General features: G+C 43.0%; 2 protein-coding genes across 2 annotated transcripts; both read right to left on the bottom strand.

Moving 5' to 3' along the window:
* Window positions 1-3,146: 3,146 nt before the first annotated feature.
* On the bottom strand, window positions 3,147-5,630 carry SLC39A2 (solute carrier family 39 member 2). The gene is made up of 4 exons (XM_081292353.1): window positions 5,150-5,630; window positions 4,845-4,975; window positions 4,552-4,602; window positions 3,147-4,106 (listed from the first exon to the last, which is right to left on the bottom strand). Exons 1-4 carry the CDS (start codon window positions 5,262-5,264, stop codon window positions 3,474-3,476), a joined length of 930 nt encoding a protein of 309 aa, XP_081148479.1. The 5' UTR covers window positions 5,265-5,630; the 3' UTR covers window positions 3,147-3,473.
* A 1,359-nt stretch (window positions 5,631-6,989) lies between these two features.
* Window positions 6,990-14,550, bottom strand: METTL17 (methyltransferase like 17). Its single transcript, XM_081289127.1, has 14 exons — window positions 14,367-14,550; window positions 14,057-14,210; window positions 13,836-13,970; window positions 12,322-12,403; window positions 11,895-11,976; window positions 11,293-11,366; window positions 10,580-10,674; window positions 10,127-10,197; window positions 9,828-9,935; window positions 9,526-9,594; window positions 8,706-8,756; window positions 7,716-7,808; window positions 7,324-7,508; window positions 6,990-7,246 (listed from the first exon to the last, which is right to left on the bottom strand). The coding sequence occupies exons 1-14, from the start codon at window positions 14,445-14,447 to the stop codon at window positions 7,117-7,119; spliced, it is 1,410 nt and encodes a 469-aa protein (XP_081145253.1). The 5' UTR covers window positions 14,448-14,550; the 3' UTR covers window positions 6,990-7,116.
* Window positions 14,551-15,378: the final 828 nt, after the last annotated feature.

Consider the following 15,378-nt stretch of genomic DNA (forward strand, 5'->3'; position numbering starts at 1 on the left):
AAAGTTGCCAGCATGAGCCTCTAACTTGTGTGCCTCCTGCCTCAGCCTCCTGAGTTGCTGGGATTACAGGCATGCGCTCAAGCACCTGGCCCCTCCTATTTTTATTTTTCAACTTCTATTATTATTCTGGTTATCTTCTGTTACAATCTGTCTCTTACGGCTGAGTGAATCAAAGATTACTCCTGCATCTGCTTCTAGTCACCAGAGCCCAGCTGTCTCAGCTATCCCCAGGTTCTTATGCCTGTTCTTATTTCAGCTTTCTTTATTTGGTCTCCTTCATCTTTGGCTCCCTGATAGCCCTCTTTGTATTCTTGCTGGAAATGCATGTCTTTTGAAAATGATCAAAAGATTGTTTTCTTTTCCTGGTACTCTCCATATGGAATCATACTCCAGCTTTTTTCCAGCTCCTGATACAATATAGTTTATACTAATGATGGCTCTGGTCCCAATTGAGGAGAATTTTGGGCAAAGGAAATAGATCTGAAGAGAAGAAAAAGCATTGAGGCTGGATGCAGAGGAAGCTAAAGGAGAATCCAAGGATCTTGGGATGGAAGATGGCAAAAAGGGTGTGACTCCCTTGTGCTTGAAATATCCTAAACTCTGCCTCATTTACATCAAACGCTGACAGCATCAGTGACCAGAAGCATGGAGAAGAGTCCTAACAGTTTAATGTCTGTAGGCATGCGAATACTCTTTCTTGGAAATAGCTTCCATAAAATCATATCCCTTTCAATTCATCCCTGCTGAAGTCCATTCAAGACCACTTAATTGAACACAACAGAAAATCTTCCGTTTGAACCTCTGCATCTCTGTATTATGCTCTGTGCCCTATGAGGTTGACTTGTTTGCAAGGCACTATGGATGGTTTGGGTTTGCACAGTAAGATCCTGACACAGATCAAAGAATAGAGGGCTGGTGAGATTATTTCCTTGGCCTCTCCTGTTGGGGCCTATCAAGGTCACAGCTCTTACTGAGTTTTAGTTTCCTCTTTAGTTTCTGGTAACTCCTCCTTTTCCTTCAGCCTAGGTAATAGCATTGTCAATACCCAGCTACAGGGTATTACCACATCATTTCTCGCTTTGTTCAAATCCTGCCCACCCCTTACTCAATACTCCCTTTATTAAACTTGAATAAACAATTATTCAGTGTGCAACTATCTGCTTTCTTCTAGAATCCTAACATATAGGATGGGAGGTTAGGTAAGGTAAAGTAGAAGAAGAGAATGTATATATTGAGTTTTTCTTGTTTTGTGGTGCTGGGGATTGAACCCAGGGCTTTGTGCATGCAAGGCAAGCACTCTACCAACTGAGCTATAACCCCAGTCTGAGATTTTCTTAGAATTATAGAAACAAAGCTTTGAAGCCCAGAGAGCTAAGTGATTAAACTATTTAACTTTTCTGAATGTCAGTTTTCCTAGACTTCCTACAGGGATAATATCTACCTGTCAGGTTTGTGAAAGTGAAATAATGTATGTGAAGACAATAGCGCAGGGCCTGGCATGCAGCAGGTGTTCAATGTAGAAACTATATCATTATTATTATGCACTAGTCACTGTTCTAAATATATTATATGTTCCTGAATTTAATACTGAAGAGAAGACATAACAGGATGATGCTTCAGGGAATTTTTTTCCTGTATTAGACATATCTATGTATCATCTTTCTTCCACTCTCTTTATATATCTATCAGTCCATTCATCCATCTATCATTTATTATGTTTTGTTTTGTTCTGGGGATTGAACCCCGGGGCCCTCTACCACTGAGCCACATCCCCTTCCTGCTTTTTTTAAAACATATTTTTAGTTCTAGATGGACACAATACCTTTATTTTCTCTATTTAGTTTTTTTAATTTTATGTGATGCTGGGGATTATACCCAGCGCCTCACACACGCTAGGCAAGCATTCTATCCTTGAGCTACAACCACAGTCTCCCTGTTCTTTTTATTTTGAGAAAGGGTCTTGCTGAATTGCTGAGGCTGGCTTCCAATTTGTGATCGTCCTGCCTCAGTCTCCTAAATTGCTGGGGCTACAGGCATGTGCCACCAGGCCTGGCAATTATGTATCTATTTTTGCCTGGAGCTTGTCTTATCAGTGATGCCTGGGTGTGTAAACTAGGGTCAAAATAATTGTATTTCTTACTTTGTGGGGAGCAGAAGATGAAAAGGATGCAAAGAGTGAGTCCGTGTCATGTTAAGGCTATTTGAACTTCCACACTGAAAATCAGAGAAGTGGCAAATTGGTGAGGGTGAGTTAGTTCCCAAAGTCATAGCAAGTGTCTACTGGGGTAGAGAAGTCCTCCTAGGTAGGTCCATTAGAGATCTCTCAGGCCCATAAAGCAATAAAGACCATGAAGGTAAAACCAGCAACTCTTCTCTTTCCTCATTTCTCCAGTAAGCCTCCTCCTTATCATTGGTAAGAGGCTGAGCAACAGTCATCCTTTTCAGTATCAGGTAACCTGCTTTTATTTGTGTCCTTAGCAGTTGTTAAGGAAAGCAACACATTGTAGGTATTACTCAAACTGAAGGACAAATGATAGGGCAGGTAGAAGGAAAGCCACTAAGTCATGCAGGAGCCAATTAATCATTGTAGGTATTTATCTGGTGTCTTTTTACCTCTCCAAACACACTGCTTTTTAATCCCTCAGCTTGAAGCAGCCAGAAGGGAATAGGCTCAAAGAACACCACTAGTGTTCCTAAAGCCTTACAGGGCTGTGTGAAAAATAGGGACTTGGAGGAAACAAGCTCCATTTAGCCTGATGATCTCATGAGTCTGCTGGGCACATAGTGGCTGATAGTAGGTACTGGGAGTGGGGTGAGGTAGGTAGTGTAGGAAAATAATCAATCCCCCTGGCTTCTATTTTTAAACCTCTTTCCTTCTAAATGCTGGGAGTGCTGGCTCATTTTCTGGACTCCTGTGGGTAAGGTGGGAGGGGACAGTTGGAATCTCAGCAATGCTACCCTGTGTGGGGTCATGGCCTGCAACTTACAGAATGGCTAGAGGCTCTGATTCCAGAAGAAAACATTGCATCTAACACAAATCCCTCCCATTCCCCATTCTACCACTGCCTGTTCCAGGCAGCTTCTAGGCAATTGGGAGAAATGAAATACAATATGGCTGAAGGGGAAGGGTCAAATAAGACATTTTATTGCACACAGTAGCATAAGTGTGACAAGAATCAAAATTGGAGTAATGATCTTTGTACCAATTCTCCAATCAACAAGCACTCAACTTAAAGAATAAAATTGTAATGACAGGGGAAAAACAAACAAACAAACATAGGCACTCAACCTAAACCTCCTTTTCTCAGTTCTGAGTGAGAAATGGGATCTTATGTAGGTAAAAGCTGAGGTCCAGTGCATACGAATGCATAGTGAATATAATTTAGTCTCAGTAAAAAAAAGTCCGAGGGCCAGTCATAGCAAGTATCTACTGGGGTAGAGAGGTCCTTCTAGGTAGGTCCATTAGAGATCTCTCAGGCCCATAAAGCAATAAATGCCATGAAGGCAAAACCAACAGCTACACAGCTCCACTTGGTCAAAGGGGCCTCAGGACCAGCTAGCTCCCGGGGCAGAATTTCCAGGAAGGTAACATATAGGAATGTGCCAGCTGCCACACCCTCTAATACTGCCTGGGCTAAGCCTTGTCCCCCTTCAGGATTCCCTCCAGCCACAGTCAGCCCTAGGGCTAGTCCCAAAGGGGACATGAGAGCTAATAATAATATGGAGAACAGGGCCCATCGTGATCCAGTGCCTATCTTCACCAGACGCAGTCCTATGCCAAAAACTACAAGCCCCTTATGAGCCAAGACAGCGAGACAGAGCTGTATGGTAGCTGCAATTGTTGGCTGTAGTCCCACAGCTAGACCTTCAAACACGGAATGAAAGGAGAGTGAAAGCAAGAGGACAAGGGCTCGAAGGGGACCCCGTGAGGGTGAGGGCAGAGGTTCATGGCTGTGGAATCCAAAGATGTGAGTCCCACCCCATTCCTCTTTCTGAATTGTTGATCCTTCAGCAGCCCCAGGACAGCACTGCAATGCCAGCGACTCCAAAAGGAAGACAGAGAAAAAACCCAGGGAGATGATGAGCTCTCCATAGGGATACTCCACCTAGGGACATAAAGAGGGCTGTGAGACAGGAAGGGAAGGGAAGGGAAGACACTTCATTGGATGGACATGGATTCAGAGATTGAAGAGAATGGGAAAATTCTATAATGTAAAATAAGGGTATGGAGATGAAGTCATGGGTTGACATGCAACAGTGAGAATATCAGAGGGGCTCAGGGACACAATAGCAAGAGAGTTAGAAATATGGGAAGATAATATGAAGTATGTTGGAGGGTCCTGGAAAGGCAGTAAATAGTAAAGCAAGAGGAGCTTTTCCTGGTGTTCTGTAAGCACAAGAAGACTGTGGTGGTTCCTCCCTTCCTCTACACTGAGCTGGGGAGAAGGGATTCCTGGTATTCCTCATATATTCTTCTCTAAAGGGTCTGGGTGTAAAGGACTCTCTGGGTCTCCTCAGTCTCCAGATAGGGGCTGGTGGGAGATTACTTACAAGAGCTGAATCAGTAGCATCAGAGGAATTTCCCTTAATTTCTGTCCTGTTCTAGGGGGAAAGAAACAGAAATTAGATGGGAGATAGAGCAGTTCAGTGTCCTGTCCTGTCCCTTCAGCAATATCTCTTTCCTTAAAGCCCAGTCTGAGGGACTCTCATCATGCCCCACATTGAGTTATCTTCCCTGCTGTCCCACTCATGCCCGTGGCTCCATCACTCTCCCTGCTTTCTTCTCTTGGTGCTAGTTGTCATTCTTGCCTTGCAGCTCTGCAGTTTGGCATTCAGCTGCTCACCTGCACCTCAAACTTCTGGATTTCGGATTCAATTCCCTCCAGGGCTTCGGCAGTCATATGCATGAACCCTGCTCCCAGGAAGACACCAGCTGAAATGCAGCCAAGGAGGCTGAGGACCCTGCGGTGACGACCTAATAACCAAGAAGTGACAATGCAGTTGGCAATGAGGGGGTAAACAAAGATGACTAAGGAGCAACAGGCAGCACCCAAAGACCTGAGCTTGGGCATGGTGAAACAATCAAGAGCAAGGAATAGGTCAGGGTTGAGGTGAGAGGTAAAGGGATGAAGATGGAGTGGGGTTATACCTGTAGCTTCAGCAATCTGGAACCACTTGAAGCAGATGGGAATAAGGCCACAGGTCAGAGTGATAGCCAACAGGGCGAACAGGCAGCCAATTTTTACTCCCAGGAGTGACTCCATCTCTGGGGTGCAGGATAAGCAGAGGCCTCAGAATGGCAAATGGAGCAAGAGTGGTATCTTAGTGGTCAAAGTTGGAGAGTGACCACTTGCTAGAGTTTCAGGAGCCTGTTGCTTTCTTTCCGTTCTGGGTTGACTCTGCTTGCGCAGCTCTGCCTAGCTAGCTAGGGCCCTGCCCCAGATACCTGCCCTCCCACTATGTGGAGGCCCCTCCCCTGGCTCATGCTTTCCTGAGCTTCAAAACCAGAAACTCCGGACTCCCTGCCAGCATAGCTCAGTGCTGTCTTCTCCTCCTCTTCAATGCCATGACTAATCCAAGAACTCTGGATAGCCTTAGTTCATCCCTTGGGTTGCTCTAACCCCAAACGGGGCAATCTATGGTACTTACTTCCTAGCTATTTTGTGTTGGGGACATTCTGCTCCTAACTCAGTATATTTGATCTAAGCCTTCCATACCCTCTGCACCTCAACTCAAATTTTCTAAGTTGCTAGGCTGATATCTGAACCAGAACCCTTTCAGAGGGGATTTGGGGCCACAGGGGCAAAGAGGTGGGGCTAAGGGGTAGTGCTGTTGTTATGCATTCTGTGGGAACTGGTAGGTGAGGGGACTCCCCTTTCCTGTAACTCCAGAAAAATAGCTTCAGGCATGGAAATGTCTAGTGGGGAGTGGACATTTCTAGTTTTACAACACTGATACTGCCCTGACTTCTGACTGTGCCTATTTCTGTAACTAAGTCTCCATAACAAAATTAACTTATTTTTCTCACTAAGAAAGTAAACCACTTATCCTCCCTAAAGTTAAGAAAAACAGAACCAAACAAACAAAAAAACTAGGCAGAGCACATTTTTGCTTTCCTCTGGTCAAGGTGACCCATGTCCCTGTTGCCATTTCTATAAGCACTTTCATTATTTTTTTCACAGAGGGCAATTTACAAGTTTGATTTGCAGACCCCTTGACAGATCAATGATCAGATGTCTACTACAGTATCAAGTCTGAAAAACCTGTCTTTTAATCAGTTTCCTCCACTGGACTCCTGCTTATATAATTATGCTTCCTGGGGTAGGGAGATTTGAGGTATATCCCTGCCTTTTTGGTTAGTCCTTCTATTAAATTTTCTCTATTCCAAGCATTAGTGTTCAGTGATTGGTTGGCTTCTGTGCATAGGGCACACAGATCTTATTTTGGGTTTGGTAATGTTTCTTTATATGAACTGTGGGAGAGGGACTTTCAAGTTTTAAGGTGAATAAGTTGTTCTAGCTACGAAAACCCTAAGGCCTAGGACAAAACAGAAATGAATCAAACAAGGATCCTGCCTGGGTACACAGGGGTGGAAATGCAAGACTTAGTACTGACAGGGATCAATCTTGAGGATAATGTGTGGGGCAAACTCTGGGATAGTTGATGGACCTTGGGAAAGATGGAAGGGAAAGAGATATATAAAAAAATGAAGTTAGGTAGCTGTTGATTCCCCTATTCAGGTGGCCCACATAACTATCCTGAGACCTGTTGAGCCAGTTCTCAAGAGAGCTGAGGGTGGTTTTCCCCACTATTTCAGATAATCTTCCTGGGAATTCCTGGTTTTCAGCAGAAGCAGCAATATTCTTACAGGGGATGGTGAGCTTAAGATTTGTGTGCTAAGCTTAGCATGGAAAAATCTCAGGATTCTCTTCACTGCAGGATAGGTCAGGACAATAGACCCCTATTCTTTTAAGAATCACAAAACCCACTACCATTCTTTAAAAATTTATTATTATTAAAACTTCAAACAAATGCAGAAACGCAGGCGTACTGGCATTCTCTTACTGGATACCAGGTAGCTTCAGCCTTGGCAGGTATGATGGAAGAAAGTAATTGTTACATATCCTTGTCAACTCTTATGGAATTCTCAGGGGGATCTTGAGCAGGGGAGAGAGGAAATTCAGATGGAGTGATCACAGGTAAAAGATCTCCCCAGGAGCTGACACGGGCACAACGATACAAATCCCTATTGAATAGAAAGAGATGTCAATGTACGCTGCAGGTTTTGCCACATTTTACTAATTTTGGTCACATCTTCTATACCTGCCATGCCGGCGGGCTGTGATGACAGCGTGCTGCATATGCCCATCTGAACAGCACAGGTGACAATGCACATGGCGAGGCCGTTTAAGGACAGGTTGAGTAATTCTTGGCCAACGATTAACCTCCTCTGGAGACCCCCGGGCAAGAATCACCATGGAGAACTTTTCCTCCTTTGGCTTCTTGTTCTAAGATAAGAATATACAGATTGTTTAGAGGAAAAAGATAAGAGGAAAACTTTTAGTCCTCCCTCCCCCTACATTCCTGAAGTCCCTATAATGCAGGCTCTAATATCTCCAGGCTATTCTATGGATTCTCAAACTTCCCACCTCTGACTCTTTTTTCTGTTTTCCCAGGCTATCTTCTCCCTGTTGCAATATTCTCAGAATACATACCCAGCTGAAGGGGATTGGATGGTAAGCCTGAGAGAAGCTACAGGCCAGGGGCTGAGAGGCTGTCAACTGAGGACAAGGAAGTTCATGGGGACACTGTGATCATAAAGACATAAGACAAAAAAGAAAAAAGAGCTATTAATTGTAAAATTTAAGAATGATAAAATCGAGACAGGTCAGGTGTTGGAAGCTGCACATGAATTATGGGTTTGTTTGAGCCATCACAAGGCAGGGGTGGCTTTTCTGAGAACTCCTGGTGTGAATCCACTGGCTGCAGATTACTCAGATTAAAGCTGACACCCTACCTTAGCTCATAGTCCCAAACAAATTGTTGTTCCCATCTTTATCCTGTTTTCCCAAGAAGCCTGCCACACTGAAACCGTTTGCTTTATTTCCCCTTAAACAATTTGGGCCTTTTTTCTTGTTCCCAGTTCTAGTTCCTATCAGGGCTGGAAGACCCACCAGACCCCAGCTTTTAAAACTATTTTCTATCTGCTGTCTTCTGTTCCTTATTGATTACTTTCAGACTTTCCATTTTCCCAGTTGGTTCACACCTTCAAGCAGGCATCCATTCTGCTAGGGTTGCCAACAAGGGAGAAGGCAGCACAAGAGAAGGGGGTAGAGAGAATCAAGAGAATCAGTTGGCAGAAAATGGATAGTGAGCCAGGCACAGTGGTGCATGCCTATAATCCCACAGACTTTGGAGGTTGAGGAAAAGGGATCACAAGTTCAACACCGACTTTGGCAATTTAGTGAGGTCCTAAGCAACTTAGCCAGACCCTGTCTCAAAATAAAAAATAAAAAGGGCTGGGGATGTGGGTTGGTGGTTAAGTGTCCCTGGGTTCAATTCCTGGTACCAAAAAAAAAAAAAAAAAGTGGATAAGGACACAAAATAGTGGGGACAGTGGCTTGGCTTGGCTTTAGCCTCTTATTCTTCTTGGTTACTCTAAGTTCATTTCTATGTTCTGTAACAGGTAGAAGTAATATACTCACGGGGGCAAAGACAAAGCCAGGCCGAGAATCTGAAGGTAACTTCTCTTTTCCCTGAAATCAAAGAAATAAAGCTAGGATTGCAGGGCCTATTTTCATGTTTCAATTTCTACACTTGGTGAACTGAGGACTCTTTAACATTCAATTCTAATCATGCCAACTAAGTTCTTGAGTTAAGCTGGCTATATCACTAATGTGCCAAAGAACTTTCTCTCTGCAGCAGTAGAAAGGCATGAACTTGGCACATATTATGGTGCTCTCCCTTGTCAGCAACCTCCACTCTTCAAAAAAATATTACTTCAGGACAATTAAATTTATGATTACACAGAGGCTCATACTCTCCCATAGAGACAAGGTTCTTGACTCAGCAATGCTCTAGATTAGGGTGGGGAAATTTTATTTAAAGGGCCAGAGTAGGCAAAATCTATCTCTGTCCCAACTACTCAACTCTGCAATTTGTAGTGTGAGCAGCCACAGACAATACAGACATGAATATGTATGGGCCATAAAAAATAGGCCTTTATCTGCCAACCACTGTCCTATATCATGATGATTTTTTATGTCTAATTTCCTGAGAGTTACCCTTATCAACAGGCGACAGAGTCTCTCTCTTTTTTTTAAAGGTTTTCATTGGCTTTTTTTTTTTAATATCTTTATTTTTATGTGGTGCCGAGGATCGAACCCAGTGCCTCACATGTGCAAGGCGAGTGCTCTCACTCTGAGCCACAATCCCAGCCCCCAACAGAGTCTCTTTAGTTTTCAAGGAAGTAACAATACTTGGTGACAGCTGGGAACACGTTAAAGGAAGGGCAAAGAACTTTACCTTAAGGACCAGGTCCCTGGCATCCATAAGAAGGCGGTGCCCAGCTTTCGTTCCATTCTCCAACAATACCTGTTCACCAAACAAGAAAATAAGCAGAAGCCCTGAATCACATGAAAGCATAAATAAACATCAATAGCACTCAAGAGGGAGTAAGGGTCTAAAAGGAACGGGGCATTATACAAAAGATGGGGATGAGACCCTAAAAGAGGGACACAGAAATCTATAAAGGGAAGAAATGTTCAAGAATAAAGACAATGAGAGAAGGAAGGCATGAAATCAGGAGAAAGAGGATTTCAACTTACCAGAAAATGGCTTGTCTTACGCCACAAAGTTTGAACCACCTCAGTTCGGTCAGCTTTGCTAGGCAGTTCACTTAAGGCAAAGGCTGATACGACCACGTCAAATTGTACCTGAGGACCAAGACAAGGAACACGACAGACCTGACATTTCCCAATTCTAAGAATACAAGAAGTTCTAGCCCCTATATTTCTTCTACTCCTTCTTTTGTATTCTAATATTCAATACTGGATGGCAAGACTGAGGCCACAATTTTCTATCTGCCACATTCCATATTAAGAATACCCTAAACACTGCTACTTGCCTTGGGTGACACAGGTAGAAACTGTCTGAAAAAGACACCTGGAACATAAGGCTCTCCTGTTTGTGAACCACCTGTGAAAAAAACAGGAGATGTGGAACTAAGAATGTATATGAATTTACAGCCACAGGTATAAACTGAAGAGATATCCAGAAGAAACACGGCCCCGAGGATAAAGAAAAACACTCAGACTGAGATGCAATATGCTAAGTAAATATTAAAAAGGGTAGGGAAATCATGAGCTCCTTTCACCTGCTAACTTTACCACCCAACCACAATCCTGCAAAGTTCTCTGATACCTTCTGCTTGACTATAATATTGGAAAGAGACCAGATTCATATTAACTCTTAGCCCTCCTCTCTACTTCCCAGTAAAATACTCTTTCTACTAGTCCTTTGCTTCCTTAACTGCCCCGCCCTAACTGTGGAAAAGTCCTACCTTAAAGCTTATTCTCACCTTTCAGTAGCTTTTCTGCCAAATCCAACATGGCAGCTGAACTGTCCACACACATATACTCTCGAAGGCTCTGGCCCCAAGTACTGTGAGCAGCCCTGAGATGGTAAAACAAAACTCAACAATTTTCATGACAAAGAGTCATCCCCTCAAGAGATCCATCTACTTTCAATCCTACCCTTGGGTAAACAGGGTTATGTTAAAGTAGTTAGAAAAACTGTAAGTTATTTTCTTATTTAATGTATAAATCCCCAAAAGAAGGGCAGATTCAAGGGGAGGGAGCAGGGAAGTGCTGGAAGTGATACTGGGTCAAATAATACTGTTATATTGTATGTGTAAAAATATGTAATAAATCCCATCATTATGTATAGCTATAAAGCACCATAAGAAAAGAAAATGGGAGAGTAAAGGGCAGATTTAAATATTTATTTGTTGGCAAAAAATAAAAAAAATTTGACTAATATGTAAAACCTATTTCCTATACTAATACCTTTCCTTTTAAAACCTCCTAAATATTGTCTTTTTTCACTTCACATTTAAGTTCTATCCCCAATCTATATACCTTCTTCTGCTTGACCTACTCTGAGGGAAGAAACATTCTAGTTTTGCAAATTTCCTGTTCTCCCTTTGGTTTCCCAGTCTCTTAATAATGAAGCATACAAATATGGCTATCATATATAAAACTGACAAAGACAGGGCTAAAGAAAGTTACTTACCAGGTGACAGAACCAGTACCAGAACCAAAGTCCATCAAGGTTTGTGGCTTGAACTCTGGAATTCGAATCCTGATCTGAAGGAATATATAAGCCCAGAGAAGAGTAGTAGAGACTCAAAAGAGTGTTAGAAAATACACATTAAGAGACTATGACAGAGATGTGAATGTGTTTTAAATTCAATATAAAAATTTTAGAGAATAGAAAGCTCCTAAAACAATGATACTAAATTTTTCTTGGGTCACAGAATTCTTCCAGAGGATAAATAAGACCTCTTTTAAAAAATGTATATATAAGTCGGGCATGGTGACACATGCCTGTAATCACAGTGGCTTGGGAGGCTGAGGCAGGAGTATTGCAAGTTCAAAGCCAGCCTCAGCAAAAGTAAAGTGATAAGCAACTCAGTGAGACCCTCTCTCTAATATATATTTTTAAAAAGGGCTGGGGATGTGGCTCAGTGGTCGAGTGCTATAGTTCAATTCCTGGTCCCTCCCCCATAACAAAAGCATATATAATGTCCCAAGAATCTCTACTCTACAAGACTACTTTATGAATGTGGGAGCTGATAGTAAAAGGGTTCAGTTTGGAAGTTGAGGGACTTTCACCTCATGGAATGCCCTGGAGACTGCTGCAAAGCCACCATCCAGTCTTGCTGCCATATACACCAGACTCAGTTCCTCATTGTAGCTGTCACAAAAATCAGAGTCAGGGCTGGGGACATAGCTCAGTTGGTAGAGTGCTTGTCTCTCATGCACAAGGCCCTGGGTTCAATCCCCAATACCACCAAAACCAAAACAAAACAAAAACCAGAGTCACACTTACTGGGAAATGACCTCAATTCTCTGGTTACCTATTACATTTTAAGGAAATAAAATCTCTGGAATGGGCCCTTCAAGTTCAGTCCTTTTACTTCCAAATATAGAAAGGTCCAGGTAGCTTTCTCAAACACCAATTGACTGTATAAATGCAGTCCTCCACCTCTTTTCAAGTTCAACATTTCTTTCTTTTGCACTCTTTTCAGCCCTTCCTTACCTCAGTTCTTGCCAGTGGTAAGTAGTTTTGCGTAGGACATGTAGCACTGCTTCATGAAGTTTCTCCTCTGTCTGAGGTAAGTCTGCGGTGAGAACAAGGACTGGAAGTGAGGACCTAGGGAGAATAGGGATCAGATCCAATATTTGAATAAAATGCCCACTCAATCCTCCTTTATTCCCAACCTGACAAAAGCTTTCAAAGCTCACGAGAGAAGTTAACACCTAGAGAGAAACTCCAGGTAACAGTAACAATAAAGACTACCACCATCAGTGTGTATGAGATAGTATTCTGCCTCTAACAGCAGTTTATTCAACTGAACCAATCCTATCCAACAAGTTTTATTTTACATTAAAGAGAAGTGTATTAAAAACTTAAAGAGGGGCTGGGGTTGTAGCTCAGTGATAGAGCGCCTGCCTAGCACATGTGAGGTACTGGGTTTGATCTATAGCACCAGATGAAAATAAATAAAGTAAGCTAGGTGTGGTGGCACATGCCTGTAATCCCAGAATCTTGGGAGGCTGAAAGAGGAGGATTACGAGTTCAAAGCCAGCCTCAGCAATGGTGAGGTGCTGAGCAGCTCAGTGAGACCCTGTCTCTAAATAAAATAATATAAAATAGGGTTGGGGATGTGGCTCAGTGGTTGAGTACCTCTGAGATCAATCCCTGGTACCTACCCCTGAAAAAGGTAAAGGCATTTGTCTCTCTACAACTAAAACAAACAAAAAAGGATAGGATAAGGATGATATTTTGTGGATTTCCTCATTTTCTGAAAACTTAAGATTGTGATATCTCCAATGTTCCCATAGGGAGGAAAAGTGCTTGAAAAAATCTAAGTCTTATGACTGTTGTCAGTTTATGATTTAGCAAGTATCTATTGAATGCCTACTCTAAACCAGGTACAACAAGATTAAAAAAAAAAAAAAGGCAGGTCTTTAATACCAAAAAAGCTCACAATCATGAAAACAACTTGAATTATACTTATTCTTCTTATTCCTGAAGGTTTCAGTATTGAACAAGGAGCCATACAGGGACTTTATTTCAACTGAATAAAAAAAGTTGAAGATCCTAATCCACTGCATGACAAAACCCCAAATCCCAAAGATCTGGATTTTTTAACCTTTATCCAAACTCCCCGGGTAAACACTGGACTAATCTACCTTCTAGTAAGGCATCATCATAAGGAATGGTTTGCCAAACAGAAAGCATGTAAGCCAGGGGCAGTAGCATACTCCTGTAATCTCAGCGATTCAGGAGATTGAGGCAGGAGGATCATCAAGCTTGAGGCCAGTTTTAGCAGTTCAGGACAACACTCAGCAATTTGGCGAGAAATAAAAAATAAAAGGGCTGGGGATGTAGCTTAGCAGTAAAGCGCCCCTGGATAAAGGAAAAATCAAAACAAACTTCAGCGTCTTTTTGAAAAGCTGTGAAATTATTCCTTGCTCTTCATTTTTCAACTGACATTTCAATCTGGCATAATTATTAATTATTAATCATTAATTATTCTTAAACCCTACCTTGGTTTTCCGAGAATTTTTTCTCAAGATGTATTGCCCGTCTTTGCAACTCCTCTGGCTCTACAGGCAAATGTCGGCTCCAGAGATAACTGGTCAGTGCATGCACCTCCTTCTCTACATTGGACATTGAGCTCTCTATGGGCCAAATATGAAAAGCGGAATCACACACGTGCAGACCTAGTGGCTTTTCTCTTCAGGCTTTCATTCACGCAGATACTCACCAGCCAGTAGTACCCGGGCAGCGTTAGTCAGCGCCTGCGGCAGCCGCACGCACGGAAGCTGTAGGATGCCGGGGTGCTTACGATGGGGCTTTTTCCCCAGAAAATCGGACTTGTTATCTATCTGGGTCACACCGGGCACGAGGACGGCGAGCGTCTGCAGGCCGGGAAAGAAAAACTGATTGCCAGAAATGAAGTTGGCAGGCGCTTACACGCTTACTATAAGGAAGGGGCTGCCGAGAGCTTTCCTTCTCCAACCGGAGCTGTCTCTGGAAACCCAGTCTCTCCAAGAATAAAAGAAGTAGGTACTTACTCGGAACTGAAAAATTACTCCGCGGCTGCGGCGCCATCTGCCTACTGTCAATAGGAATCTCAGTGTCGTTACGGTAGCCATGGCTCTGGAGGATAACCGGAAACGGAACTGTAGGTGCCGGTGACCCTCACGCCCGACGTCGCGGTGAGCATGCTCCGCGGACTTCGCGCGAGACAGTATCAACCAATGAGAAGGGCGACTACTTACTAGTAGCCAATGAGAAGTCTATATGTAAATCTCCACGAGGAGGAACCCTACATAGGCGGGACCTGGGCTGCAGTTCGGACATAACCAGCTGGAGGACCGGAAATCAAGGGGACGGAGTGGGGGCAGGCCTTAGGCTGCTGAAGACTGTTTCTGGGTGTATTTCTTGCTTTCCTGCCTGGAGACTTCTGCGTTTGGGTTGTTTCCCGGTGTGGAAAGGGGAAAATGTGAAATAAAAAGACATAATGAGAAAAATCAGATTTAGGCCGCCAAGGATAATCAAAATTAATAATTATTAGATAATTAGTAGTTGAGCTGGGTGCGGCAGGGCACGCATGTGATGCCCGCTACTTGAGAGGTGGAGTCAGGAGGATCACAAGTTCGAGGCCAGCCTTAGCAACTTAGTGAGACCCTGTCTCAAAATAAAAATAAGTCCTGGTGATGTAGGTCAGTGGTAAAGCACCCCTACCATACCCAGGATCCAATACCCAGTATTCATCCCTCAACCGCCCCCCCCCAAAGTTAACAGTTGAATAAATATGAAGTCTAGTTAGTAAGCTTTCCCCCCCACACACATTTGTTAGGTTTTCTTCGAATTAAACTGATCCTTTTACTAAGCTAACATTGAGAATATCCATGTGACAGACACAGTGCCAGAACTTTCATATTTCTACCTCATTTAGTTTCCCAAATCGTATAAAGCACGATTGAAGAAATTCAGACTGCAAATGGTTAAATGGGCTCAAGATGACAGAACTTGTTAGATGAACACTAGGTTTAAACCTAGGCTGGGGGCCGGATTGTAGCT

Source organism: Spermophilus citellus, assembly GCF_964194105.1.
Source record: "Spermophilus citellus genome assembly, chromosome: 4".
In the NCBI taxonomy this organism is placed as follows: Eukaryota; Metazoa; Chordata; class Mammalia; order Rodentia; family Sciuridae; genus Spermophilus; species Spermophilus citellus.